This window comes from Microtus ochrogaster, linkage group LG2 (genome assembly GCF_000317375.1).
Source record: "Microtus ochrogaster isolate Prairie Vole_2 linkage group LG2, MicOch1.0, whole genome shotgun sequence".
Classification (NCBI taxonomy): Eukaryota; Metazoa; Chordata; class Mammalia; order Rodentia; family Cricetidae; genus Microtus; species Microtus ochrogaster.
This window is the reverse complement of record NC_022028.1, coordinates 54,536,092-54,563,260: the sequence shown is the minus strand read 5'-3', so window position 1 is coordinate 54,563,260 and position 27,169 is coordinate 54,536,092. Positions and strand designations below refer to the sequence as shown.

Here is a 27,169-nt window from a genome sequence, read left to right as displayed (position 1 = left end):
TATTGGAGACCCAAATAACTCCAAACGCACAGAGTGACATATATTTATAAGAGGGGGATTGGAGCATGTTCTCCCAGTTGGAGATAGGAGTCCTTGCCCTCCTCCCAGTCCCCCACCCTCTTCCCACACCCTTCCCTCCCCTACTGGCCTTATCATTCTTGATACCCCCTCACTTGTAAAGCAAATGCACTCGACTCCCATCACAGCTAAGTCGGTCAGGGGGTTCCGAGGGTCCCCTGGGGAGGCCCCCAGAGGGGTCTGGGGGTGTTGGGGGGTGGCGCCGTGAGCGGAGCTGTTGCCGAGACTGGAGCTGATGGCGCAGTTCAGAGACACGCTCCTCTTTCTGGAGGAAGAAGCACAATTGGGAGTGTGGGAGGAGGGTGTGGAGTGGAAGGAGGGGAAGGGAGGAGGGGCATTGAAATGGGATGTGCGGTGAGAGAAGAAATTAAAATTCGAATCAAGAACAAAGAAAGCCACAGACCGTAAAGGCACCAAGAGAATAGATCAAGGAAATAAGTGAATTAAAAAACAAAAGGAAAATATATAAAGATTGCATCAACCAAGTTGGAATGCCACCCTCCACCCCAAGTACACTAACTACAGCCTGGACACAGTGGACACTGTGGGCAGCTACCTAGAACCAATATGCTGTAGCCATATGCCTTACCCGGCACCTGTGAGTGTGGGCTAGTAATGGCTCACAATGGCCTCCCCCTAACTACTGCCAATGGCTACTCTTTTGCCACAGGAGGGCTGAATCTATAGTCCCCACTTCAGAGCGTCCTCCCACTCCTCAGGCTAACACTAAATTTTCTTGAGACTGAGTCTCAACCCTTTCCTTTTCCCGCCCCTGCTCCCTTACAGGTTTTATGAGGTCTGTAAACCACCAACACTTGAACCTGTATCTCAGGCTCCACTTCAGACAGCCCAGCCTTAGACACGGACCCCGGTCGGTAGTCACCACATACCTCAGCAATGATCTTTTCCAATTCACGGTTCTCTTTCTCCAACAGTCGGGACTTCTCTTCCTCGTTGTTGTTGGTGGATGACCCTGTCTTCATGGTGTCCTGGGCTTCGGACTGCCATTCCCCTCGGGTGATCAACCTACGCATCTGGGGGCAAAGAAGCTGTGTGAGCGAGCACCTGGTAAAGTGTTGGGAGTGAAGAGCAATGGAAACCCAATCAGGACAGAATGGAAGTCCTGGTTCTGTCTAGGCAGGGCAGGGGGAGAGCCTGGCCTCACCTTGGGCACAAAGAGCACAACCAGAGTAATGTAGGAAGAGAACACGATGGCCAGAGAGGCAAAGGCAAAGGCTGCATCCTGCTGGCTGGAGAGAATCATGGTGACAGGAGCAGTGATGAGACACAGGACCTGGAGAGACAGCATTTGGGAGACTCAGATCCAACATCGGTTCAAATGGGGTGCAGGGTTTCCTTCCCCAAAGACAGAGTCCATGAAGATGAACTCCTGGGGAATGCTGCATGAGTTCAGGACGACCCTCAACCTTAAATGCCTAAGACCCAGGAATAATCTTCTAAACCAGTTCTCAGCTCTAGACCAATGCTTCCCTCAGGAGCTCTGCATTCAGTCCTTAGTGCACTAGGTAGGTGCGAAATGATATAACGTAGTGTGATTTCTGTTCAGCTTTTTTTCTTACCTGTCTATATTACATATGTGTAGCACAGGAGAACATGTATGGACACATGATTGTGAATGCATGTACATATGGAGGCTAGAGGAAAACCTTAGCTGCCATTCCTCCTCCATTCCGGTTTTTCAGAGTCCTTCGCCGGCCAGAGGCTGCCTGGTCACTGAGAACTGAGGACCTATGTGTCTGCATCTCCTCAGCACTGGGATTACAAGGACATGTCATTACACCCAGCTTTTTCTGATGTGTGTTCTAAGGACCAAATCCAGTACATAAGTTGTCTTAGAAGCATCAGAACCTATCACCCCAGCCCCAAAGTAGTGTTCTTTCTAACCTGCCGTGTAGTTATATCCTCTGAATTGAAGCAACCCTTTCCCAAAGAGAGGGAGACCTGTGAAACTCAACGAGAAGACTAAGAAGGCCTATCCCAATGGTATAAAGGCAGTAACTAATTCCTGGTGAAAGAATGCTGTCTTGTGGAACTGCCTGCAAGTCGGGCAGCTAACTCTAGGTATGCAGTTACCGTGAGCCATCACCCATGCTATCGTGTGCTTTTTAGATGGCATAAATGCCATTAACTCCTTCATGCTCCTATGGTAACCCAACAAATGCACAGATTCGCCAAGTGTGATGGTCAGCTTTATCGATTTGACAGCGTCTAGATTCTAAACTCTAGAGTCACTCAGGTGATCATAAATGAGGGATTGTCTAGATCATGTCAGCTTGGTCTGTGAGCATATTGGGGGGATTATCTTGATTTCCATTGCTAAATGACGTGGAAGGACTCAGTCACTGTAGAGGGCACCAAACCCTGAGTGTAAGCTCGCATGCATCTATTGTTTTTTGCTCTTGGCTCTGGATGACTTGCTCTTAGCTCCCGTGTTGACATCCCTAGTTTTATGGAACTGTAACTTGGAACTTTGACCTAAGATAAGCCCTTTCTCCTCAAAGTTGCTTTTTGTCAGGGTATTTTATCACAGCAACAGAAATGACAACAGGATGCCAAGTTAGACTTTGATAGAGTCACTTCCTTTGTCTACTGCGGCGCCCTATCTAGAGTGAACTGACATTTTTTTTTCACATCTCCTCAGGAAAGCAACACAACAATGACTTTATAAATCAGACATTATAATCATATAAATCAGTGTTTTATGACAGGACTAACACCAGGTGTCAGGGGAGCTTACCGCAACATTGTAGATAGCCATGCCCACAGCCCTGTGGTCGTTGATCTTTTCAGTGGAAACACTTTTGGTCTCATAAGCAAGAAAGATACCCAGCAGCAGCAGCAGCCCCTTGTAACCATAGAAAATGCCTAGGACAACAGGAAAGTGTCCTGGGCAACAGGACCCTCACACTCCCAACTCAACCCTCCTCTTCCTTGTCCTTCATTTACTTCTGCTTTGTGTAGCTCCTCTATGCAAAGGAAGCTTTCCCCTCCATTCCAGCCCCTCTGACGTAGCAAATTCTCAGCGTGGCCCCCACCAGTAAGGCCCAGACCTCACTTCAGCTTTCTGTGCAGCAGCTAGAAATGATCCAACGGATGCTACACAGTGTCTCAACTCTCAGCCCGTCAGGCAGGAGCATGCAATCCTGCCTAAGGGTTTTAGTTCACCGTGTGAATTTGTAGAACAGAGGAATGTTAGACAGGCTGAAGAGAGGCTAAGCCTATGACCTCACAGCCTTGGTCCTACTCTTGGGAGCTGGCGAGTAACAGATGGGTGGGTCACCCACCTGCACTGGCCCTTTGCTGGGCATCACTACTCACAGCAAAAGGCCAAAGCTCCCCTCCTCTAGTGCTGTGATAAGGGCATTGAAACTGTCTCCAATGGCCCTTCTCCCCTGGTCTCCTCCTGCGATGCGTCCCCCTTCCCCTCCTCCCACCCACAACCCACACACCAAGCCACGTATTCATCTTCCTGGAGCTGCAGTGTTCCAGCTGGGGCAGGATGGATACATCGATGTCTTCCTTTGGCTCCTCTTTGGCAAAAGTCTGATGGAGAAAAAGGAGCAAAAGGATGAGTGACCATACTCTTTCCCAGCTCCTGAACCCCCAGCCCTGCCTGTTTTCCCATGAGACTCAGTACTGCACCAAACCCTACGCCAAGCCTGGAGACATTTCCCTGAACACACCAGAAAGGCTTGTTCCCCACTTTCCCCGATGTTTGGAAACCCTACACATCCTCCCAGATCCCTGACACATCACTTCTCTAGATAAACCAAGAAGTTTTGATAGGGCTCCATCTGGGAAAGATAGACGAACCCTGGATATAACGAAGACTGAGAAGCTCCCTCCCTGAGTAGCCTCCTTTTCTTTTTAAAGTCAGGGTCTCACTATGTAGCCCTGGCTGGCCTGGAACTCACTATGTAGACCAGGCTACGCTCAAACTCAGAGCTCTGCCTGCCTCTGCCTCCAGCGCTTTAGGATTGAAGGTATGTGCTACCACACCTGGCCTTCACTAAGTAATTATATACTTCAAGACCAAACATAGCCCTGAAGCTGCCAAGTTGATAGGCCCTGTTCAGCTTCCTGATCCCAAAAACTCCTCTCAAGTGATAGATACCTCGATGGTTCGGTGCAAGGGGTCCACAATCTGCCAGATGGCAAGAGTCAAGATATCCATGCCCACCAGCAGGCCTACAGTGGCATACAGTTTCCAGGGCTCTAGGGTCTGAGTAGATATCCAGAGAAGGCAGGTCAGAGAGGTCGTCTCTGTTCTTGGGATCAAAGGCTGGGTCTGGGAAGTCACTCACCTTCCTCCATTCCTTCTTCTCCTCCTTCTTTGTGAAGACGGTGTGGACCCACCAGATCTTGGTGAACATAGAGCCATAGCCCAGACTGAAGCCCAAGCCCAAGAGCCAAAGGCGGGCCTAGAAAGGGAGAAAAGACACTGGCAATAGGTGGGACTGGGCCCATGGTGGAGGAACTGCAGGAACCAATGTGAACAGTGACCAGATGACAGAAGACAGGCAGAGTATGAAGAAACAGAAAGGGGAGGCTGGGACTCCATCCTTCTCTACTGCTGCAGCACCAAGGTATTCTTGCTAAAGACTACTGGTCTAGTGCCTACAGTTACCACCTGCACACCTCTGAATGTGACACAGTACAGCACAACCACTAGCCAGGACCTCATCATCCCTGTGCCCCACCCAGCTACGCTGAACCACTCAGTCTCCCTCGTCTACTCTCTGATCTCATGTACCGTCCTTCAAGGCACAAGCTCCTGGGGGCCACTCAGACATGGAGGGTGAGCTGCTTCCCTTCTCTTTGCCCACAGCGCTTTCTACAGATCCCTCCTTAGATGTATCTCCTAGTTGTCTCTCTCCTGCTGCATGCTGGTCCCACTAGGAATAGACACGTCCTGAGGACATGAGTGTGTGTGTGTGTGTGTGTGTGTGCACAGTGTGTGATCAGGACAGAAACACAGTGGAGGAAAGAATGCCAGTGGAAGGAACCAGGGAAAGAGTGGATGCTTCACAACAGTAGAGAACCAATCAAACATCATTGAAGCCAGCCTAGCCCCACAGTCCCAGAAACTCCATGAGCCAAGTGTCCCCAGAGACCCTCCTCCCTCTGCAATGATACGTCCCTTGCCCCAACTCTATCTGTTTTGATTCTGCTTTCATCCTTTCAAACTCCAACCAAGGCTCCCACGGGAAAGCCCAGTTTTGTTTCTTGGCCCACACACCACAAACAAGCCACTATTGTTCGTAAGTTCTGTGTGCGGACCCCTCCCTTTGTCTTCAGTGCTTTACCCCTCTCCTCTGCGAGGCATGCCTAGCAACCTTGCAACCAGCCAGGGAACCACAGAATGGAAAAGGTCTGGCACCCAGAAAGAAGGGATGGAGCCAGAGAGAAACCAAAAGGATGACGCTAGGAGGGAAGGCAGGGAGGGGGGGACACTGGTCAGGGAAAGAGAAGAGACAGGAAAGCCATATTCTGCAAGGTCTACACTGGCCCCCTGACTACTTACCTGGCAGACAAACGGGAACTGGCCTTTCTTTATGTGGTACCCGTCCAGCCCAAGGGGGAAGACAGCAGCTAGTGCCAGTGAGCAGCCCACGGCAGTCAGATTGTTCAGGTTGGGCTGGGAGTTCTGGATATAACTAGGGCAGAGGCGGAGAGGGTGGGAGAAAGCAGAATTACCCCATCTCCTCTAGGGAGGCTTGGCTCTCCAAAAATGCCATCAACAGTACAACCCTATCCCCAGGGTGGATAAAGGAGACAGACTGGAACAGACAGAAAGATACTCAGGATAGGTTGCTGGGCCACAGAGCTGAACCTAGGGGGGCACAGGGCTTCTGCAGCATAAGGTCGTACGGGCATACTCTAGTTAGAGCCCAAGATTGTGCTCTAGGCCTCCAATGTATTTTTTTCTAGCTGATTACTCTGAAGCAAGGATAGGGGGTCATGCCTAGCACCTCCTCATATTTTTGGAGAGTCATCACGCCACTCTTTGTGACACATGGCCTTGAGAGTCCCACTTTTCTTATTCTTCAGGAAGTATTGTCAGTACCTCGGAGAGCCAGCCAGGCCAAGGATCAAGTCAGAAGAGAGACTTACCGAACGTGGGAGTTGTAGATGTTAAAGGACAGACAGACAACAGCAAGAACAATGCCCAGGCTGGAGAGAACTGAGACGGAGATAAAGAGTTTCTGTGACAGGAAGCGGAATGTCTCGATGACCAAGGTCTGGTCAGCTGGGGGAGACCCTCCTGCATGGCACAGGGGAGGAGGGGGAAAGAAAAAGGAAGGACAGTGGCATGAAGGCAGGATAGGAGAAAGGGGTGAAAGGCAAGCTGCTGGGGGACACTCGGTGTCAGCTGAAGACATGAGGCCCTCAAATGCACTTAGGGCTAAGGCAGGAAGAAGGCTGGAGGCACTGGGGACCTTGAGAAACAACCAGAAAAGGAAAAGATAGGGTCTGTGCTGAGGGTCTCTTTGATTGATTACATGTTCTTTGTTTCTGGTTTTTAAGACAAGGTTTCTCTGTGTACCCTGTCTGTCCTCCTAAGGCTCCCTTTCTAGACCAGGCTGGCCTGGAACTATCTATGTGCCTGCCTCTGCCTCTGCCTCTGCCTCTGCCTGTGCTGGGATTAAAGGTGTATACGACCATGCCTATCTTTGATTGTTTGTTCTTTTTGCTTCTCCATCTTACAGGAAAAAGACAGCTAAAGAGGAGAACAGCTGAAATAATCCTATATTAGCCCCATTAAAGGTGTAAAAGACAATTACAGATGCAGAAAGCCAGGAAAGTCACCAAGTATCCAGTGTGTTCTTCTAACCTCCAGCAAAAAATATAAGAACAACCCTATCAGAGTAGTACTCCCAAAAAGTGTTTCCAGTTACTATTAAGAGAAAGCTCAAATTTGTCAGAGGTGGGGGGAGGGGGGGTGATGATAAGCAAAACACCTACTTAATTTCAATTTGCTTTGTCTAAAAAAAAAAAAAATTAGAAAGCCAATTTAGGCCAGGCAGCATTTATAACTGTACAAAATACTGCCCTAAATTCAAGCTACAAAAATAAATAAATAACAAAAATGAAGCAAAGCTTAGACATACAAGCTCACTCAGTAGTTGAAGCAATGCTTTGGTGCTGAGGCAGGAGGATCGACACAACTTTAAGGTCAGATTAATCTACAAAGTGAAAACCTGTCTCAAAATAAGTAATAAAATAAAGTAGGGAGCTGAAGAGATGGCTCAGCAGTTAAGAGTACTCTCTGCTTTTCCAGAGGACCCTGGTTCAGTTCCGAGCACCCACGCCATTGGTCGCAACCATTTGTAATTCCAGTTCCAGGGATTCTGATGCCCATTTCTGGCTCAGGCACACAAATGGTACACATGCACACATAAATGTAGGCAAAACACCTATAACATAAAAATTAATTAAACTTAATGAAGCTGGACTAGAAAAATGACTCAATGGGTAAAAGCAATTGTTAAGCCTGGCAACATTAAATTCAATCCCCGGAGCTGGGTAAAGATAGAAGGAGAAAACCAACTCCACAAAGTTCTCCTCTGACCTCCACAAGAACACCACGGCATACCGGCCACACAGCATGAATGTGGACGTGTACACCACACACGCGCGTGCACGCGCGCGCGCGCGCGCGCGCACACACACACACACACACACACACACTTCACTGGGCAGGTGGCGGCTGCCTTCAACGGCCTTATCATCCTTCCTCATCAGTAGGAACTTCCTTTTTGCTAACCGCTAGTGTCTTTCCCATTTCCTGCCACTTAGCATACCTGGATTAAAAAGTGCCTGGCAGGCTAGGTGTGCAGGCACACACCTTTAATCCCAATGCTCAGGAGAAAGAAGTAGGTGGATCTCTATGAGTTGGAGGGCCAGCCTGGTCTACAGACGAGTTCCAGGACACCTAGGACTGTGTAGTGTAACCCCACCTCCCCCACCCCCACCGCCAAAAAGAAAAGAAAAGAAACCTGCAACAATGCAGCATAAACCAGGCCTGGGAGTATACACCTGAAATCCCAACACTCTTGACATCCTGAGGCAGGAAGGTCATCCTGAGGTCAAGATGAGCCTCGGCTTACATAATGAACTCAAGCCCAGCCTGAGGTACAGGATGAAGCTCTGACTCGAAAAAAAAAAAAAAAAGGAAAACAACAACAACAAAAATAAAAAATAAAAAACCAGAAACAAAAACTGGTGAGATGGCTCAAGGCATAAAGGTCCTGATGATGGAGTTCAATTCCCAGGACACACACGGTGGTAGGAGAGGCCTCCTCCGAGTTGTTCTCCGACCTCCACGTGCACACAAAATGAATATATAAAAACACAAGGGGAAAACAAACAAAACAAGTGAAAAAAGCAAAGCCCAAAACAGCCCATAAGAAATGAAATTTTGTTCCCTCTACTACAGTTAAGCAGCTACTTTCCTGACAAGGACCTGGAGTCCCTGTTCCTAATGTACCAAGGCTGGAGGAGAACTTCCGTTTCTCACTGCCTCTCATTCACTGCAGCAGAGCTTAGAAACAGGGTGACCCTGGGCCTCCCCTTCCTTCTTGGAGGCCACGTTCACTCCCGATCCCTGCTGTGACCCCTCTGCTGTTCCAACCCAACAGCACCCCCCTCCCGCCACTCCCCATCCTCTGTGCCCCCATCCCCGGCCCATTCAAAAGTCTGACAGTGATCGTTCAGAAGGACCAAAAGAGAACTTACCAATCCACTTATCTGTTTTGGACCAGGAAAGGTCATCCTTGGTGCTGTCGTAGTAACCAATCTTCTTGTAGCTGCCACCTGAGCAAAGGACTGGAGTTGTCAAGGGCGGGGAGAAGACACCCTAGGCCACTGACCTAAGCAACCCAAGGACCCAAGGTCTCCTGGACAGGTAACTTAACTTCACAGCAAGTGAGGTGCTTCCCGAGCCAATCTGAATACACAATAGAGCCCTTAAGGCATTTAAGGCTCTTCCCTGAGGAAGGCTCCTTGCCCGGCTACCACCTATTCTACAGCCTCACACCTCTCCAGCAACGTCTCTCGCTTTGATTCTGGCTTCCAAAGCTTTAAGCAACTTCTGCCTAGCCTCCCTCTTATGATGGACAGAATTACAGGATCTTTTTTTTTTTTTCCCAGTGGCTTTAATTTTAGAAACCTCTCTCCCTTTGGCTTGGGTTCTAATGCCTTGGATATGTAAAATACATCTGTCTCTTAAAGTGCCACTAAGGGAAATGCAGTCACTCCTAAGAAAAATCTTCCAGAATGAGCACCATTAATACAACTTTCCTTCCAAACACCACCTCACACCCACTTCACCCTGGCTGACGTCCAGTCTCACTTGCCCCACATACTGAGAGGATTTGGTTGGAGAGGTGCGGAGAGAAAGAAACTTTTTACAGGAGGCTAAGAAATGGGTCTCTTGGCCACACCACAAGGAGCTGAGTCAGGTGGAACTGGAAGATTAACTCACAAAAGTTCTGTAGACTCCTCAGTGCTAAGTTATACGGAAATGCCATCTAGGAGAGGCCAGCTATATGTATGGCTGGAACATTGTTCTCTCATAGCAAGGAACAGAGAGAATTCCCTTTAAAAAGAACCAGCTTCCTAGGTTCAACTTTCCTTAATCTTTCAGAACACACTAAGAGCCCTTAACTCCTCAATCTAGCCTGAGGCGGGCAACTTCTGGGGCTGAAACTGAAGCCACCGGGAAGAAAGAACAGCTCTTTTTTTTATCTGCAGCGCCCTTTGAAAAAGCCTGATGAACACAGTGCAAGGCAGTCTTGTTGAGATGCACAATTGATCTCCTCCCATGTGAGCACCCAGCCCAGCCCCTGCCTGCCCCTTCCCCAGCCTCTCAGGCCTGAGCTCACCCTGCAGCTGCTCGATAAGTGTCCACGCCATCCGGGAGCCACTGGCATCAAATACCACATGGCCCTGAGGAGAAACACGTGGAGGAAGGCAGAGGGGATGAAAGCAGGAGGAAAAGAGAACATCAGGGACTCTGAAACCTTCTGTTTTTGATGTAATTGAGCTTCTGAATGAAGGCTATTTATGGCATCTGCTGCATATAGGACACACCCCAGATGCACATACCCTAGATTCTGGAAACAGTTTTCTTTTGAGAAGAAGCTTCACCCTTGAGATCCGAGTGAGACAGTCCCCAGAGAGAGGGACAGGAGCAATCACCAAACCTTACTGGGCACTAATTTCCTCACTTTAAAAGGAACGAGGAGATTAATTTTCAAATTGTTATCTCATTTAAAAACCCTACCCTTCTCATCTGACCCGTAAACCCCTGGACCAGGTTGAAAAGCACTAGCATACAGTAATTCTTTTCATTGTCATCTTTTGTATGGTTCTCTGGTTTGGGGATCCCTCTTCCCATGGTCTATGACTGACTTTACAGAAAAGCAACTGAAAAAACAAGAGAATGTGTGCATCTAGGGGCCCTCCAAGGTGTCCCTTTCCATGGCAAAAGCTGCTGTAACTCACAGAAACACCCTCAAAGGATGAGGAGTTCATGGCCCGGTAGATTTGGTCTGTGATGGTCTGGTTGTTGTAGTTAAAGTCCTCCAGACGCACGCCCGACCGGCCACCTCCTCCGGAGGTCTTGTTCAAGGCCAAAGCCAAGGCCCAGATAGCATCATAGGCCAGTGGTGCCTCCTGGAAGCCTCCAGTCTCCTCAGGGTGTCTTTTCAGCCTCTTGGTTAGTTTCTCCACAAATTCCTGGGAGGTCTGGATGAAGAAAGAACAAGAGGAAAGCATTGGAATATGCGTGGGCACAGGGGGAGAGGCCTCAGTTCTGGCTCAGACACTGTGACTCGAGCGGATGGTTTGTGTTGGTGTTGTCGGGTAGACCATATGTACAGATAAAATCGTTAGCTATACCCATGTGTCTGTCTTGGGTTGGAAGCGACAAGACTAAAGCGGAATTAGCTGGGTCCAATGGTCTTAAGAGTGTACAGCTGCTAGCTCAGAACTACAAACAGAGAATGCTAACTCAGAACTACAAACAGAGAAATCTGATGAATAAACACTCTGGAAAATGAATGGCAAGGGAGAGAAGCAGAGACAGAGCCAAGGAAAAGATGGATATCGCAACAAAGAGTGGCAGAGCTGGCATTCTCCCAACCTTCAGACTTCCACAGCAGAGCTGACCCAGGAGCTAACAGCTCCTCCAATTTTGAAAGATCCAGAAAAGGCGATGCCGCAGCCTTTCGCACTCTGCCTGCCAACCAGGAAAATTGTTCTTTAGGGTGCTAACTTCTTGCTATCCTGGTATGACTTCTGTTTGCTGCCTCCTTAAGACTGGTGACAGTCATCGGAAATACCCTTCACATCGCAGAGGTACAGATTCAGTACAACTCAAATGACTCTTGGTACTCAACCTTTTTCCAAGAAATCTAAAAAAAATGGCAATCCTTTAACTCTCATGGATGAAGAAACCTGGCTGTGTATATTACAATAACCATACTTGACTTCATACTTATGGGTGAACAAATTCCTGAACTGCCTTCCACATAACAGAGAACAATCACACCCTCCCTTCCTTACCACCCAGAAACACATAGGAAAATGTTTAATTTCTTCTTGGCAAAACATGTGTATGGCTTCGAATCACTACAGATAATTGTTTGGGTTAGAACATTCACAGGTATGCTTTAACGAAAGAAAGATACATAAATGAAGAATCTTTGCTCCTGGACAATGAGATGACTCAACACATAAAAGCACCTGCTGCCAAGCCTGAGCTGGAGTCCTGGGACACACACAGTGGAGGGAGATCACCAACATCCAAAGGTTTCCTCTGACCTTCATATGTGCACTTTGGTGCGGCACACATACACAAAATAAATGGAGAAAATGTAATTTTTAAAAAATATTGACGGGTGGTAGTGGCACATGTCTTTAATCCCAGCACTCAGGAGGTAAAGGCAAGTGGATCTCTGAGTTCAAGGTCAGCCTGGTCTACAGAGTGAGTTCCAGGAGAGCCAGGGCTATGCAGGGCTATCCTGTCTTGGGGGGGAATTTTAAGCCTTGTTCCCATGCCCCCAACACATTTTTTTTTCCTGTTGGTTTTTTAGAAACAGTCTGGGCCTTGAAACACAAAGGTCTAGGGTCAACTATCCTAAGACAGGAATAATCTCCATTCCTCTCATAAACATTAGTAACTAGCATTGTGCGCAGCTCACAGTGCACACTAAAAACACCCCTAGAACTCTGTGCACTTCATATGACACCGTGAAGGTAGACACATGTCACATGTACCCATAGAATACAAAACACCAACAGCTGGCCCTAATATAAGCCATGGGCTTTGGGCGACAATGGTCAGTTGATGAAGACCAACTGCAACCAATATACTCATGCGGTGGTGGAATCTGACAATGGAAAGGTTTAACCAATGAAAAGGGTATGCATGGAAAATACGGGAACTGTGGACCCTTCAATTCTGCTGCGAATCTAAAACAATAACATTTTTAAGCAAAAAGAAAGTCCACTGGATGGATAAGTAGATGAATGGGTTCTAATTCTAATTAAACCACTTACCTACTAAGAAATCTCAAGCAAGTTATTAAATCTCACTAAACTGGCTATTCAGCTTTAAAATGGGAATAATACTGTGTTAAAGAACTCCTGTAAGGATTAAGTAAGAACACATAAAATGCTGGGTATGAAGTATATTACACTTCTCCCTGTGAGTTTCCCTGGCTGCACCCGCATCTTTGTTCCCAACGCTCAGGCCTGTAATTCTGGCCCAACACCTTAAATATTACAGGTCTCATTTACTCTAACTCATTGTAGTTATACATGACCACTGATCTCAAATTCAAAGAAACAACGGTGATGGCAGCACCTGTAGTCCAAGCTGCTTATGATGCTAAAGAAACAGGGCGGGGGGTTGAGGGGGCACGGACACCTGAGTCTGAGACTGTAAGTTCAAGATGAACCTGAGCAACACAGTAAGACCCACCTCAGAGAGACAGACAGACAGACCGACAGACAGACAGTCCACAATGTATACACCTGTAATCTCGAACTTAGGAGGCAGACAAAAACAGCAGGTTCTCAAATTAGAGGTAATTCTAGTGTACACAGCTAAGTTCAAAGTTAAACAGAGCTACCACATAGTAACACTCTCATTTCGAAACAAAAGGAAAGGGGGATGGGCTGGAGAAATGGTTCTGTGGTCAAGAGCACAGATGCTATTGCCGAGGATCCATATAACTCCAGCTCCAGGGGATTGATATCTCTGGTCTCCACTGGCATCTTCCATGCACATACTCAAACAAACATAAATGATAACATAAAATAAAGACAGAAGAAGAAAAAACAAGATACAAAACTAAGCTCGCTTTTTCCTCACACTCCCACACTCTTCCATGCATAAGACAGAAAAGTAAACTACATATTTCCAAATCAGCAAATCCTCTTAACCTGTTTGTTCTAATGTCTCCTTAACACCATCCCTCTATATACAGGAGGAGGAAAAAAAGGCTGATGATGGTGCTAACGTAGATGGTGATGATGCTGGGAAGGGGTGGTAGGGGTGATGGTGATAGTACATAGATCAATGAATTTAATCCTCATACATTTCAATGAATGGGCTCTATTACTGTATCTATTTTAGAGATAAGGAAACAAAGGCGCAGGGTCCTGTAACTTGCCTGAAGTTACACTGTAGCAAGTGGCAATGCTGGGACTCCAGCCCAGGGTGTCTGGCACCAAAGGCTGAGCTTATTGTGCAGTACCCCGAGCTCCTTCTGTGCTGAAAGCCTATGCAGGTACGAGTGCCCACAGTCAGCAGAGAGCTAACACTTTCTGAGCAGTTAGTCCTTCAGTTTTCAGGTCTAGCCAATCCTCAGTTCAAAGTAAAGATTACATCAGAGAATCACCATATTGGGAAGGGATTAATCTGCTCAGCATGGTATTATCCCTGCTTCTCAGCTCACTCCGGACAACACAGCTAGCCAAGAAGAGCAACACCAAAAATCATGACAAAACAATCTTTCCCCTTGAGTCGACAAGGATTATGGTTCTCTCTCTTTCTCCCTCCCTCCCTCTCTTTCTTTCTTCCTTGGTGGAGGGTGTGGGGTTGGATATATATGGCCTTACACCTGTAGCTAAGGCTGGCCTCAAATTCACCATTTCCCAGACATGGTGCTTAAAATTCTTTCTCTAAACCAGGGTTTCTCAACCCCCATGCTGTTGACATCCTTAGCAGGACTTGCTAACCATGCATCACAGAACATCTAGAGGTGCCCTCCTCCTCACCCTCCAGACATTTTGCAACCTCTTTTGACAACCACTGCCCTACAGTTCTCATGGGTGACTGGATCTGCAGCAGCAGAAACTCCAGAAACGAAACCCTCAGGTCCCACCCCAGATCTACAGAAAAGGTTCCGTCACCTAGGTACTAACCTAATTTTCCAGGTGGTTCTGATGGATATCTGGGAACTGATCCAAACACACCTGAGGCCATGTGGGATAAAGGCAATGGTGCTGTTTCTCTACGCCTCTATGGTCCCACTCCACCCCTCAGCCCACCCCTTGCCCTGATCCACTTCTTTTGATGCTACTTGACTCACCTGTAATCTTCCTAGTCACCTGAAAAAGCTGCTTTTCTCCTCTATTGAAAAATCTAGGCTTTTCCATGTGACATTTTTAGCTGGGGATTCAAGAAGGTTCTGTGTGCCTTTGAAAAAACATACTTTCTCTAAAAACGAAAAACCAGAAAGGACCTCTGCTCCCAACATCCCACCCCGAGACCCAAGATCCCCACCAACTCTAAGCTCTCGTCAGTCCCTTCTCTCTCCTCACTGTCAAGCAGAGTCCTAGGGTGGTAGGCTGTGGACTTAGGACACTAATAAACCTTTCTGACTTTGGTAACCTGCTCCACCACTCTGGGTTCCAGAAAATGACTCAGCTTTCTTGTCCTGTGCAGGGAAGTGGTTGACCAGTGTTTCTTCGCTGTACTTTTTAATTAAGATAAATTAAACATAACATCCCCTCAGAACATTTTAGAGCACAGTTTATAACCAGAATGTACGTGGCAGCCCCCCCCCCTTTATCACAATCTACTGCCAGAAGTAGATTCTCAAATCTCTTTTCTCCTTTGCTAAAACACTACCATTATCTGCACATTATTTGCAGAAAGGTGCAAAGACTTTGGCCAGGCTTTGTGCTTTTCCATGGGAAATGATGGGGCAGAGCAGGTTGGAGTTCAACACAACAGAGCCATGATCCCAGGACAAGTCACTAAACCTCCCCAGTTCTAATTCTCTAGCTCAAAAGATATAAATAACAAATCTAGTTTAGAGTATTGAGGTTAAGATCCTGAAATTACATAGAGCATATCCCGATTTTCCTCATAAAATTAACCATTATTAAAAGCTTCATTAACTCATCTCTCTGAAACCAGATATTTCGCAGCTGGAGTTACATCGGTATAAAAAGCAGACATACAAGTTACCCCACTGACCTATTGAGATCCCCGCACTGTGGGGTATGGTGCTGTATACAGAAAGGGTCTCTTCCACACATACCCACACCCACTCAAGGCTCCACACACGGCTACCCTGGTCCTCCCAAATCAAGAGAGAATACCTTCCAGCTTCAAGTACTATCACTAGAAAGTTATCTGGGGTTAAAGGGTTTCTGAAGTCTCATTTACATCCAAAATCTTGAAAAAAAATTATAAAACTAATTTTACATCAATCAAAGTGAACATTAACCGTGGGCAGTGGTGGTGCATGCCTTTAATCCCAGCTCTCAGGAGGCAGAGGCAGGAGGATTTCTGAGTTCTTGGCTAGCCCAGTCTATAGAAAGTTCCAGGACAGACAAGGCTACACAGAGAAACCCTATCTTTAAATAAATAAATAAATAAATAAATAAATAAATAAATAAATATAAATAAATAGTGAATATTAAAGCCAGACATGCTAGCACATGCCTTTACTCCAAGTACTCTGGAGGCCAGAGGCAGGGGGATCTCTGTGAGTCTGAGGCCATCGCAAGCAAGTTCCAAACACCCAGAGGTACAAAGAGAGATTCTCTCAAAAAAAAAGGGGGGGGGTGAATGAATATTAAGCAACTCTCTGAGGTACTAACATAAGTCACACACACAAATAATAAATAAAAACAATAATAATACATAAAAACACACCTGTGCCAAGAGAAGCTCTCTGGAAAAGGTGTGCTTTTGGTGTAGGTACAAGCTTCTATATTACCATTAACGCCTCTCCCTCACTTGGCTTCTCACCAACTGCTCCTTGTCTCCATGGTAACAGCCCTTCCGCTTGTCAGGAGCCTACTGTACATGCCACTATTTTCCTCTCTTGCCCAAGGAAATCGCAGCACAGGCAGAATTAACGAAACACGGCGCAAACAAATCCAATATGGGCACAGGCCCCTCTCTGCCACCGGACTCCACCGCTGACCTCTTTTCTCCCCTTCCCGTCCTCTTCCCCTCCCCTTCCCCGGTGCTGATTTCCAAGCCCCCACCCTCACCATGTTGGAAATGCTTCGGGTGTTGGCAGGGTTCAGCATGACGATCTCAGTGGTGATGTGGCCCTCCACGGCCTCGGTCATCTCATCCACTGTACAGTTGATTGACGGGTCATAGGTCTTGAACCAATTGTCAGCATACCACCCGATGAGGAACCAGACATACTTCTTCCCAAAGAGCCGTTCCTTATAGACCTGCATTCGAAGGGGCAAGGGAGCGTTTGAGGTTTGGTTTTGTTCTGAGGGAGGCGATGTTATCTCTCTAGATACTGTTTAGCCTCTTGAGAATCAAAGAACAGGGCTTTCTTTTTTAATCTTCACCAAAACCTATTACTTTCCATGCTAACCTAAAAATTTAATAATATATATTTTTTTTTTTTTGAAATCTTCAAATCACAGGGAAAGCTCAACAAGATGCCTCCGTTAAAACACAAAAGAGGCAAACGGGAAAGTGTACGTGCATGCTTGAATGTAGACAAGCGGTGGATCAGAGCCTACAGGCGGGCTTGGTATTCATTATCACCTCGGTTTCTCTGCTATCAATCTGAGCCGAAATGCCACAGGGAGGACCACGAGAAAACCACCACAGAGAGCCCATCCAGCCCCTCCCGGCTCCAGATTCCATCTCCACCTCACAAAAAACTTTCCGGGCTTCAGTCTCATAGAAAAGTCCCACGATGATCCGAGCATCTTGACGCTATAAAACAGAAACAGAGCTCCTGAGGGATGCTGAAAGCGCCCGAGGGTTAAGCCAGTGCTTTTGAAGCGTTGATTTCCCAGCTCCCACTGCTTAGTGAAAAAAAAAAAAAAAAAAATGTTCAATGGGCAGTGGATAAATGTCAACTGGAGATGGAACTAAACCTTCCCCGGAGACTCGGCTGCCTTGCCAAATGAACAACTGCCTCTTCCAGAGTCTCCTTTCTTAGCTGACCACCTTCCACCATGACCCCTGGGCAGGTAGAGCCCACCACCCCTGCTCGCCCACCTTCAGGTTTTTAACAGGCACAGCTGGATCTGAGAAGAAACTCTGGCGGAAGGTGATCTCGATCCCAGCCTCCTTCACTCGTTCCTCGAGATCATCTAGCGTCTTGGGTGGGAATAAGAAAGAAGGAGGGAGGTGGGGTACAGCATACAGGGTAGAGCAGAGCTCATGAGTGAGAACTGGCTGTGAATGCACGGCAAAGGCGTAGTATCTGAGCCTTAATCCAACAGAATGGAATAAAGCACCCCCAGTCCAAGATGCAGGATGAGCCCTTCCTCGGGGTCTGTATCCAGGGACACTGCCTCATCCACCCCACTCATGACACCGAGAATGAGAGGAAACAGAAGAAGCAGGGCAGGGTCCGGAATAGAATGATGCCAACTCAAGCGGCAAGTGGGAAGGCAGACAAAAGGATCACAGGAAAAATGGACTGAGTCACTGAGAAAAGGTGGGAAGGGAGAACTAAAGGGTCACTGAACATAATCAGTTCATAGAAAACCCAAAGAGAATAATCAGGCTCCTTCCTTCAAGTGTGGAGCCCTGCATTTCTTCCCCACCTCTGCAAACTCGCCATCTCTCTTCAGAGTATCTATGAGCATCTCTCCGTGTCAACCACCAAACCCACACCTTTGTCATGTGTCTCTTGTCTGCCTGTGCCTTCATCCTCTTCTTCCCCACCCCATCCAGTAGCTCCGCACTCAGCTGCCAAGCACCGTCCACCCCTGAAGGCACTGGAACCCACTGCCTCCCTAGTTCATATTCCCTCTCATCTCAACTCGGAATTAAACCGACTTCCATAGAGCAGAATCCTGTCTGTCTGGGGAACAAAACAAAACGATGGCGAGGATTCCAAAAATCCAACTCATGTGTTCCCCAGGCTACAGAAAGAACAAGCGCTTCGCCCACTTGGAATGTGTTCACTTTTGATAAACCATCCAGATCTCCCACAACAGAGCAGATGCCCCTGGGACCTCACGTCCCATCCCCTGTCTGGACTCACTGAGGTGAAGACCTCTGTGGTCTGCTGGATGGTGGCAATCTTCTTCCAGCCCCACTTTTCAAAGAGTTTCACCCGGGTGGGATTGTGGAGTGTGGCGGACGGATGTGTTCGGAAGAACGTTGGAAAACGCTGCCGGTTTGACAGGGCTGGTGAGCTGGAGCCGTAGGAGAGCTGGAGCAGAAGGATGGGAAGTGTCCGTGAAAACGGAGGATGCCAGGAGTGTCTTTAGCCCTTTCTAGGCTTGCATTTTCCTCCCAACTCTGCAAACTTCCCCACCTTTGTCCTATGAAAAGCGATGTCCTACGAACACACACATACCAATCCTCATCATGGAACCCCATAGCTCCTTCAGGCAATGCTACCAGAAGGTCAACCAGCTCAGATTCTCTGCTGGCCGATCCTGGCAGTGGGTCTCTCTCGAGTCTTCTTAAACATAACCACAATCCCTCTACTTAGCATAGCCCAAAAGGAGCCGACCCTCCCTCCCTCCCACCCCCTTGCATACCACAATAAGATTCCACATCCGGGCAGCCTCGGCTACAAGTGTGGACACAGAACTGCAGCCTGGCATGAGGATGATCTTGATGGGGTCATTGTAGAGCAGTTCATACAAGTACTTGGTGGCTTGCCCTGGGTCACACTGAAGGAAGGAGGAGGAAATGAAGCTGGCTCCCAGTCCCCCCACCCCCGCACAGACACACACATCTTGCAATGCCTACTGTCTTGGACAACCTAGCGCCTTTCTCGGTTACTCACTTCCATCATTTTCACCACCTTCTACTTCCTCTCAGGTTTCTAGTTTCCCCTCTTTCATTGAGCTCCCTTCTCTTGTCTTCCATCTGGAACCTTAGCCCTACCCACTATTGCACGTTCTCCCTTCCATATCAATGCCCATTCTACCCTCCCCTTTTCTGCCCATCCTCAATCATCCCTAAACCTATTCTCTTTGGTCATCTCTAACCCCCTCCCCGCCCTCCATCCCATGTTTACAGCCTCTGCACATCTGCCCAGAAAGTCTGCAGGAACACACACACATCCCAGAGCCCCAGACAGCTTTCTTAATGAAATTTTCACCTTCAATTTGAGAGAATAGGAACAAGATCAGTAGGGGATCTGCTCAGCACCCCATCCTTTCCTGCTGGGCCCTGACATTTGACAAGTCAATTAGAAAAAGGGGGGTTAAGGAAGACTCTACAATGAGGAAAATAAATAGAATGGAACTCTCCACAAGCAGAATGACATTAGAGGTGCCTGAAAGAGACGCACCAGGAAAGCTGGAGAGCAAAAGAAAGGTAGGAGGAAAATTGGGGGAGGAAGAACCAGCCATGGGTCCCCCACTGTCTGTTCCCCTCCTGCTGAAGTATGACATTTCAGAAGCTGCTGGAGCCCCCAAAAGAAGTGGAGAAGAAATGGCAACCAGTGGGGAGTCAGAGCGGAGGGTCACAGGGAACTGGAGAGAGTGAACTTAGCCGAAGGGGTTAGAAAGGAAATAAAGAAGGCACCTGGAGTCTGCTTGCTCCCCACTGAGGCCTGACATTTGAGGCACTGTGGGAAGTTGGAGACATGAAGCCCAGGGAGCCAGGGGAGCTGGCAAATCTGAGCACCCAAAAAAATTCACTCTGAATTGCGAGCTGCTCTGCTCTCTCACCCTGTCAAGGGCAGGGCTCACCTGTAGGTTTGGAACACTTTCATGCCTCCTACTTAGAGCATCTTTGCAATTTTTTTTTTTTTACCATTGTGAGGTCCTTCCCAACTTACATTAGAACAGAGACTGCCCCCAGCTTCTCCCAGTGTCCCTCTGCCGTTTGTCTGAAGAAATTACTTAATATGAACAATAAGGATATTCAGAAACCTTCAGTTACATAAAGCAGGGCATGTGTGGCCTAATGTGTGTGCCATTTTCTGCTTCATTTCCTCCCTTCCTGTTCTTACATACTCCCTTCCACACCACACTCATCACTGCAAAGTCCCCCTCCACGGGGTTCCCCTCTTACCAACCAAGGGCCACACCCCCTCCTTCACTTCTGCCTTCTCCGAGCCCCCTACCCCAGTCTCTCCTGTCTTCCTGCCACGCCCCATCCCAAAGCCTGCTTCATCTCTGTCTCTTTCTAGTTTCCCTCATGGCCAGTCATCTGTTTTGCTCTCTAAAGAGATCAAGACCCTCTCTCTTCCTGCCTCCCTACCCTCACATGGCATTTTCTTCCCTGCGCCCTGCCATTCTTCCCATGGGCATCCTGGGGTAAGCCGCAGGCAGGCATTTTCTAGGCAGGATTTCTGTGGATGAAAATGAAGATATACTACTTGGGGCTCCTTCCCGACTAAGGAGTTTGAACTAGTGTTTTAGACGAATGGAGATTCTTGTTTGTTGATGCTTGAGACCCACGGAGAAGGCAACAATACAGGGCATTTTAAGTTTTCTCTCCGAGCCCCCACCAACCCATCCCCTAGCACTCGGCTTGCAGGCTCATTTCTGCCCCCTTTGGAGGTCCACGTCTATGTTCCACACACCCCAAGTATAAAATGGCCAAATCTCCCACCTGTACTGTTTTCCCTAATCTCAAGTCTCTGGAGCCACAAGTCAGAAAGGACCCAAACCTCCTTCCTTCTGTCCTGTCAGTTCCCACTTAGGGAGAAACCTGGTAAAGAAATCTTATCATAGACCAGACTCTAACACCAAATTTCTTCACCATGATCCTCTCCCCTCTATCCTTTTCCCAACCCTACGTGGCTGTTTCTCCTTTCAAAACCACTAGGCCATGATAATAAACCCAGAACCCCAAGTTCCACAGGAAGCCCCAGGGTTCTTCACTGTCCCTACCCTCCTCCCCGCCCCCTCCCTTCTCCATTCTTTTCTGATCTCCCTGAACACTGACGCTGCACCCCAATGCTGCTGTAGGGACTCCTTATGGACCCCAATACACTCTCTCCCAGTGCCTAAACCCACCTCTTGACTATTATTAGTCTTTCCCAGAGCCGTAGGCCACACATTCTCACAGGAATCCCTCACAAGGAAGATGAGGAGTCATGCAGCCCTACCTTACTGTTTGTTTTGATAAAGTAGAACCCTCTTGTCCCTCAAAATCCTCCCCCTCTCCTTCTATTCCTTTAAGCCCCAACCTACGCCAAGATTTACCTTGTTACCATGGTAAATGTAAACCCCTGAGCCAGCTGCCCAGCTCTGACGTTCCTTCCAGCCCCCAAACATGGCCAGGGATAGTTTACTCCAAAGGATCAGTACCTAAGACCCCCCACCATTTCTGCGAATCTCCTACTGCCTGCAAGAGAGTCGGCCTTGAGAGCCACTGAGACATCCCTAAGCTTCTGCACCTCCTGCGCGTCTCCAGGCAGTCACACTCGAGAGGGGTCTGCTTCGCAATCCCAAAGAGGATTCACAGCCTTGGCCTCCCACTACCCCAGCCACTCTGTCCCTCACCCCGACTACCTTGCTGTCGTGGTGGATAAGCTTGAGCTCGTAGTCCGGCAAGATGTCTCTGCGGCTGTTAACGTCCTCCAGCGCCATCTCCACCGCGGGCTGGCAGGCCTGGCCCCCCGGCCAGCCCCCGCTCATGGGAAACAGCGCCCCGATGTACACTGCACGCCGTTCTGAGGAGGGGTGCGGGGGGACCCTCGGGTGAGGCCGCGGGAGATGGGGGGAGTGGGAGGCCCATACCGAAGCCACCCCAGCCGCCATCACCAGAAGAAGCGGCAGCGGCCACCATACCGGGAGACAGGGGCCCCCCGAACCCATGGCGAGGAGGGGCGGGGGCGGCCTCCTTGGGGTGGGGGCAGCTCAGGGGGGACACTTCTTCTGGGAAAGGCTGCTGGGAGGGCGTCGGGGAGGCGCCTCCATCCCAGATCTCATGGGGAGGAGGGGGCCAGAGCCCCAGGAAGGCAGAGACGTGGGCTTCCTAGGGCCAGGCGGCGCTCGCTCCCGCCACCGCGGACTCTCCTCGCCGACTGACCGACCGACAGAAGGGAGGAGGGAGAAGAGGAGCTGGGGGGGGGGCTTGACGTCACGGGCTGGGGGCGGGGATAGGAGCCAACACCGAGGCCCGGAGGGGAGGGGAGAGGAGGGAGACAGCAAGGAAGGGAGGGGTCTCCTCCGCGAAGGAGACTGGAGGGGAGGAGACCGACAGGATTTGGAATGTGAGAGGCTAAGCACAGAGCAAAGAAGAGAAGCGAGAGTGGGTTGGATAGGAGGGGCTGGTGACAGTTCTTAAAGGGGCTATGGGGAGATGGACTTAAAGAAGGACTAAGGGTGGGAAGACCGAGAGTGATGAGAAAAGTTTTGCAGACAGATACGGGTTGAGAAAGTGAGGACTGGGATCGAGAAGTGAGCATTAGGGGAAGGATAGTGTGGCTGAGGGAAGGCTTGAGGAAGGGTGATGCGAGAAACGGTCTAAGGAGGATGCGAGGCCTCGCATGGGTGGGACCGGTGAGCAGGGCCCATGGAATCTCGCCGGTAAAACCTAGGTAGTGGGTGGCAGGAATAGGTCCCCGAGGTCTGAAGGAACCCCACGATGGAGAGACCTGGGATCCCCAGAATACAGCTGCCCCCTACCGGGCTTCGCGCTCGGAAGCTGAGTCCGAGAGGAGCGCGAGCCCGAAGAGCGTGGCCAAGCGGGGAGATGGGAGGGAGCCCGACCCGCGGAAAACCACGATTTGGCGGCAAGAAACAGGTAGGGAGAGGAGGGCGAGGCTGCAAACTAGAATGGGTTGGGGAAGATAAATAATAAGACACCCACAACCTAGGGAAGGAAATCCTGCTGGTAGAGGGTGAAGTTAAGGGATGGGGGCGGCAGTGCACGTGGGAAGGGTTTCTGATCTCACCTGAGTGTGGCGTTCGATTCACTGGCAGCAGGAAAGACGGGGATCAGAGAAGAGTTACCAGTGGCGCCCAGCTTCCCAGGCCTGATCCCCAGCCCCCTCCCACACCTGTTCATGCGGAGCGAAGACTGCGTTGAGGGAAGGGTGCCTGGGGATAAGAGCAAGGCGGGGCTGGGGGTCAGGACTTGGTGTTTTCTTTATTTATCAAAGGACAACAGAATTTGTGCCAGCAAGTAAAGAAGGTCGGGGTATAGCTTGTTTTGTAGAGTTTGAATTTTATAAATATCTATAGTCTCTTTAAGAAAAAAAAAACTACAAGTACAATTGGTTTTAAATGATTGCTGTTTAAATACCTTAATTTAGAAAATTCTCCCAAAGTTGGCTAGCGTATGAACACATTCTTAAAAGCTCAAAACAGAGGCTTAGTCAAAACTGAGGAACCCTGAAGCTTAATTTTTCATTTCAGGAGAGAAGACAATATACAAGAGTTTGGGTGCCCAGAAAAGGGAGATGTTTGCAGAAACGGACAAAGAGTAGGGCAAAGAGGTGGCAATCACAAAAGCCATGATTTCCTCAAGGAATGACCAAGGTTGCTTCCCATCTGCCCTTGAATTGTCCCTATGCCTAATCGTTCTGCCCCCCCCCCGTTTTTGCCTCTTCCGTACGTTTCCAATTCCAGATCTCACCGGTTATTTTTTTTCTAAATGTAATGTGCGATTTAATTCTGAATATTTACAGTAATTCCATTATAGAATGAATAACGGAAGGATCAATACTAGAAGAGTGATACATAGGGTGTGCTAAGTCTACACAAAGGGGGTGGGTTTTCCAGGAGAAAAATCTGAGTCATTAAACTTTAAGAAGGTGAGGGAGGGTGACATTCATGAAAAAAAAAGAGAAAACAAAAGGCCCAGGACTTGAAAGCAGGAAGAGCACACTAAAGGAAAACCGGAGTGGAGGGAAGCCCAGCAAAATGAGTACAAAGGATTGTGGGACAAGTCTGAGGCAGGTGCATGGTGGAGGGTTGGGCTTTCACCTCTGTCTTCCCCAAGTCCCCCCAACATTCTTCCTAACACCCATCCTTCCGTCCCCTCTATCCATTCCCACCACACTCCCATTCTAGTGCAAGCAATCTCATCAGCTGCAGGCAGGCAGCTGTTCCCCTCACCCTGGCAGTGGGGCTTGGGGGTGCTCCACTGGCCCTGACTACAGATGCTCCGGGAGCTGCCCACCAGATGGAAGTCGGGGTCACATCGGAAATCCACCCGGGCTCCATCCAGAGCTGGGAGGTCCCCACCCGTCAGGAAAACCTTCCCATTTTCCAGGGTCAAATAAGACTTGGAGCAGATTCGGACTGTAGAGAGACAGGAAAATAAGAAAGGCAAGTTGTAGAGGATTTCCCCTTGGGAGTACAGGGAACTCAGGTTTGGGTCTGGGTTCACAAGTGCCCTGCTCTACAGGAAACCAGGTGTGCAATGGCTATGCCTCCCTGCCTCTCCCTTTCTCCCCATTATCCACATTATCCCCTGTATCCACATTCCTACCAGAAAAAAAAGAAACAGCAATTCTATTGTAGGAACTCAAGATGGAGCTATAAACACACAAAATAGAAATTGCTCACAGCACCGTAAAGTGGGTAGTTCTCTGCCTTTGAAATGTGTAGATGTATGTAAATTTGGATGCATGATCAGGTTGCTTTTCTTGTTATGGCTGGTCTATAATACTACAAAAAACTGGCTTATATGGTCATTAAGTTGGAGACAAAAGTGTCAGAAAATGTAATGAAATCGTTTTATAACTTAAAAAAAAAAACCTCACTAATGATCCTCAAAGAACTCAGATGAAAAATCAAAGTTATTTCATCCAGTGATCAGTACCCTAATAAAGAGGATGAAGTGAATGTGCTGGCTGCTGGCTTGCTTCCTCCCACTAACTGCTTACAGCAACACCCCTCCTCCTACATAGTACTCATTCATTAAACGTATTTGTGAATTTGTTTCCACCGTATTTAAATTGCTGACTTGCAAAATAACTATGGTTGGTTTGCAACTTGGGGAAGGAACGACCTGAAGGGGGGAGGGGGCGCTTCCCAGGTTACTCACCACAGCGGCTGGGTGTGTCCATATCCGTCCAGGAGCCGTTGGCCAGGCACTTGCGCACCTTGGGCCCCACCACCTCGCGCTCCCCCCGGCACACATATTCAATCTCATAGTCCACCGGCAGGAAGTTGATGGCCTTCACCTGGTCGCGAGTCAGGCCGCGATACCTGATGCCCCCTTCCCAAGGCGGGTGTATGATCTGGCAACCTGAGAGGGAGTGGGAAGGCACAGGGGAACCGTGGGAGCGGGAAGGCAGCGCCGCAGTGGAAGGAGGAAGAGCAGGGTGTGGTCAATGGTAGGGCCCAGAATGGGGCAGAAACCCGGTGGGGGTTGGGGGGGGAGAGAAGGTAGGAGTGGGGACAGTTAAGAACTCCGAGCTGCAGAACCCAGAGTCATGGGTTAGGGCTAATGCTGATGCGAGATTCCACCGATAGAATGTAATGGAGAAAAATAGCTAAGATGAAATCGTAAGGGCTATAATGTTCGGTGGTTAAAATGGGGGAATAGGGCTAAAGAAGGATATCGGAGCTGAATGAGAAGAGGACCATACAAGCCCATCTGAGCAATGAAGTGGACCACGGAAGGGGGGCGCTGTAGTAATGTGGGGCCCGGAAAGGGAGGTGGGGCTGCGAAGATAATTCGGGGTCACAGAAAAGAGGTGTAGTGTAGCAACGTGAGGCAGAGGAAATGGGTGCTGGTGGTGATGCGGGGTGACAGAAAAGAGGTCAGAAGTAGTGAAGTGGCTGCCAAGCGGTGGGGGTGGGGTTCTGACGCGGGAGTGATGAGGAAAGGAGACGTGCAGGAAAAGGGACTGGAGGGTGGAAGAGGTCCGGGGCGCCGGAGGAGGGTGCACCTTCCGAGGTGGCGTTGGGGGTCTGCGCCCCGCCTGCGCCCAGGGGGCGGAGGAAGAGAGGCGCCAGCAGCAGCAGCAGCATCTGAGGAAACGGCGGCCGTGAGAGCACGGCGGAGCCCGCCGGCAGCGGCCTGGACCAGCCGACAGACAGACCTCGGTCTGCGCGCCTCACAGGCTCCGACAGCCCGGTTCGGGACGCGGAGGGCGCCCGCGGAGGAGGCGGGGGCGGAGCCGCACGGGCTAGGGGGAGAGGAGGAGAGAGCGCCTGTCCCCACCCTCCTCCGGCCTCCCTCGGCCCCCCACCCTCCCGGGACTCCACCTCTCTCCACCTCCTCTCCGCCGCCCCGGTGGCTAGCGCTAGCCCAGCTTACCCACGCTCCGGGGTCCGCTGCCCCATCGCTTGCCACTTACACCCGACCCCAAACCCTGGCCTTGCCCTGCGTCCACCGGCCTCCCTGCGTGCCCCTCTCCAAGCCCTGCTCCTGGGGCCCTGCTCTTACCTCGGCGCCCGGTCCCGCTCCCCGGCTCTCCCCGGGCCTCAAGGCCCCAGGCCCGGCCGCTGCTCCCCGTTCTCCCTCCCGGTCCTCCAGCTTCCCCTCCCCCTGTCCTTCTTCCCTAGGTATCCGGGCTCCAGCCAGCCGGGGTCTCTCCCCTCCTTTCTCACTACCCGCAAACCCCACCCCCGTCTCTCCTTCCCCGGGGCGACGGCGGCCGCGAAAGCGCGGAGCCGGGAGGGAAGGAGGCGGCGCCGGGGACCGGGGAAGCTCTCGGGCGGAGGGAGAAAG

At 49.5% G+C, this 27,169-nt stretch overlaps 1 protein-coding gene across 1 annotated transcript; it reads right to left on the bottom strand.

Annotated features, from left to right (window-relative positions):
- Gabbr1 (gamma-aminobutyric acid type B receptor subunit 1) lies at positions 1–27,169 on the bottom strand. The gene is made up of 23 exons (XM_013351253.2): positions 26,885–27,169; positions 26,385–26,624; positions 25,535–25,738; positions 24,601–24,786; positions 23,436–23,456; positions 22,048–22,208; positions 19,111–19,245; positions 18,606–18,776; positions 17,609–17,710; positions 17,255–17,320; positions 16,627–16,818; positions 10,609–10,851; positions 9,987–10,050; positions 8,839–8,916; positions 6,214–6,364; positions 5,624–5,756; positions 4,404–4,520; positions 4,214–4,321; positions 3,549–3,642; positions 2,837–2,964; positions 1,244–1,372; positions 969–1,112; positions 1–343 (listed from the first exon to the last, which is right to left on the bottom strand). The coding sequence occupies exons 2-23, from the start codon at positions 26,464–26,466 to the stop codon at positions 170–172; spliced, it is 2,883 nt and encodes a 960-aa protein (XP_013206707.1). The 5' UTR covers positions 26,467–26,624; positions 26,885–27,169; the 3' UTR covers positions 1–169.

Excerpts from the sequence above, each read along its gene's own strand:
- Gabbr1 (XM_013351253.2), bottom strand. The coding sequence starts at position 26,466 with ATGCTGCTGCTGCTGCTGGCGCCTCTCTTCCTCCGCCCCCTGGGCGCA. Across the intron at positions 19,246-22,047 it reads TTATCCACCACGACAGCAAG|TGTGACCCAGGGCAAGCCAC; the intron begins GTAGTCGGGGTG and ends TCCTTCCTTCAG. Across the intron at positions 16,819-17,254 it reads CCCGGAAAGTTTTTTGTGAG|GTCTATAAGGAACGGCTCTT; the intron begins GTGGAGATGGAA and ends CTTCGAATGCAG.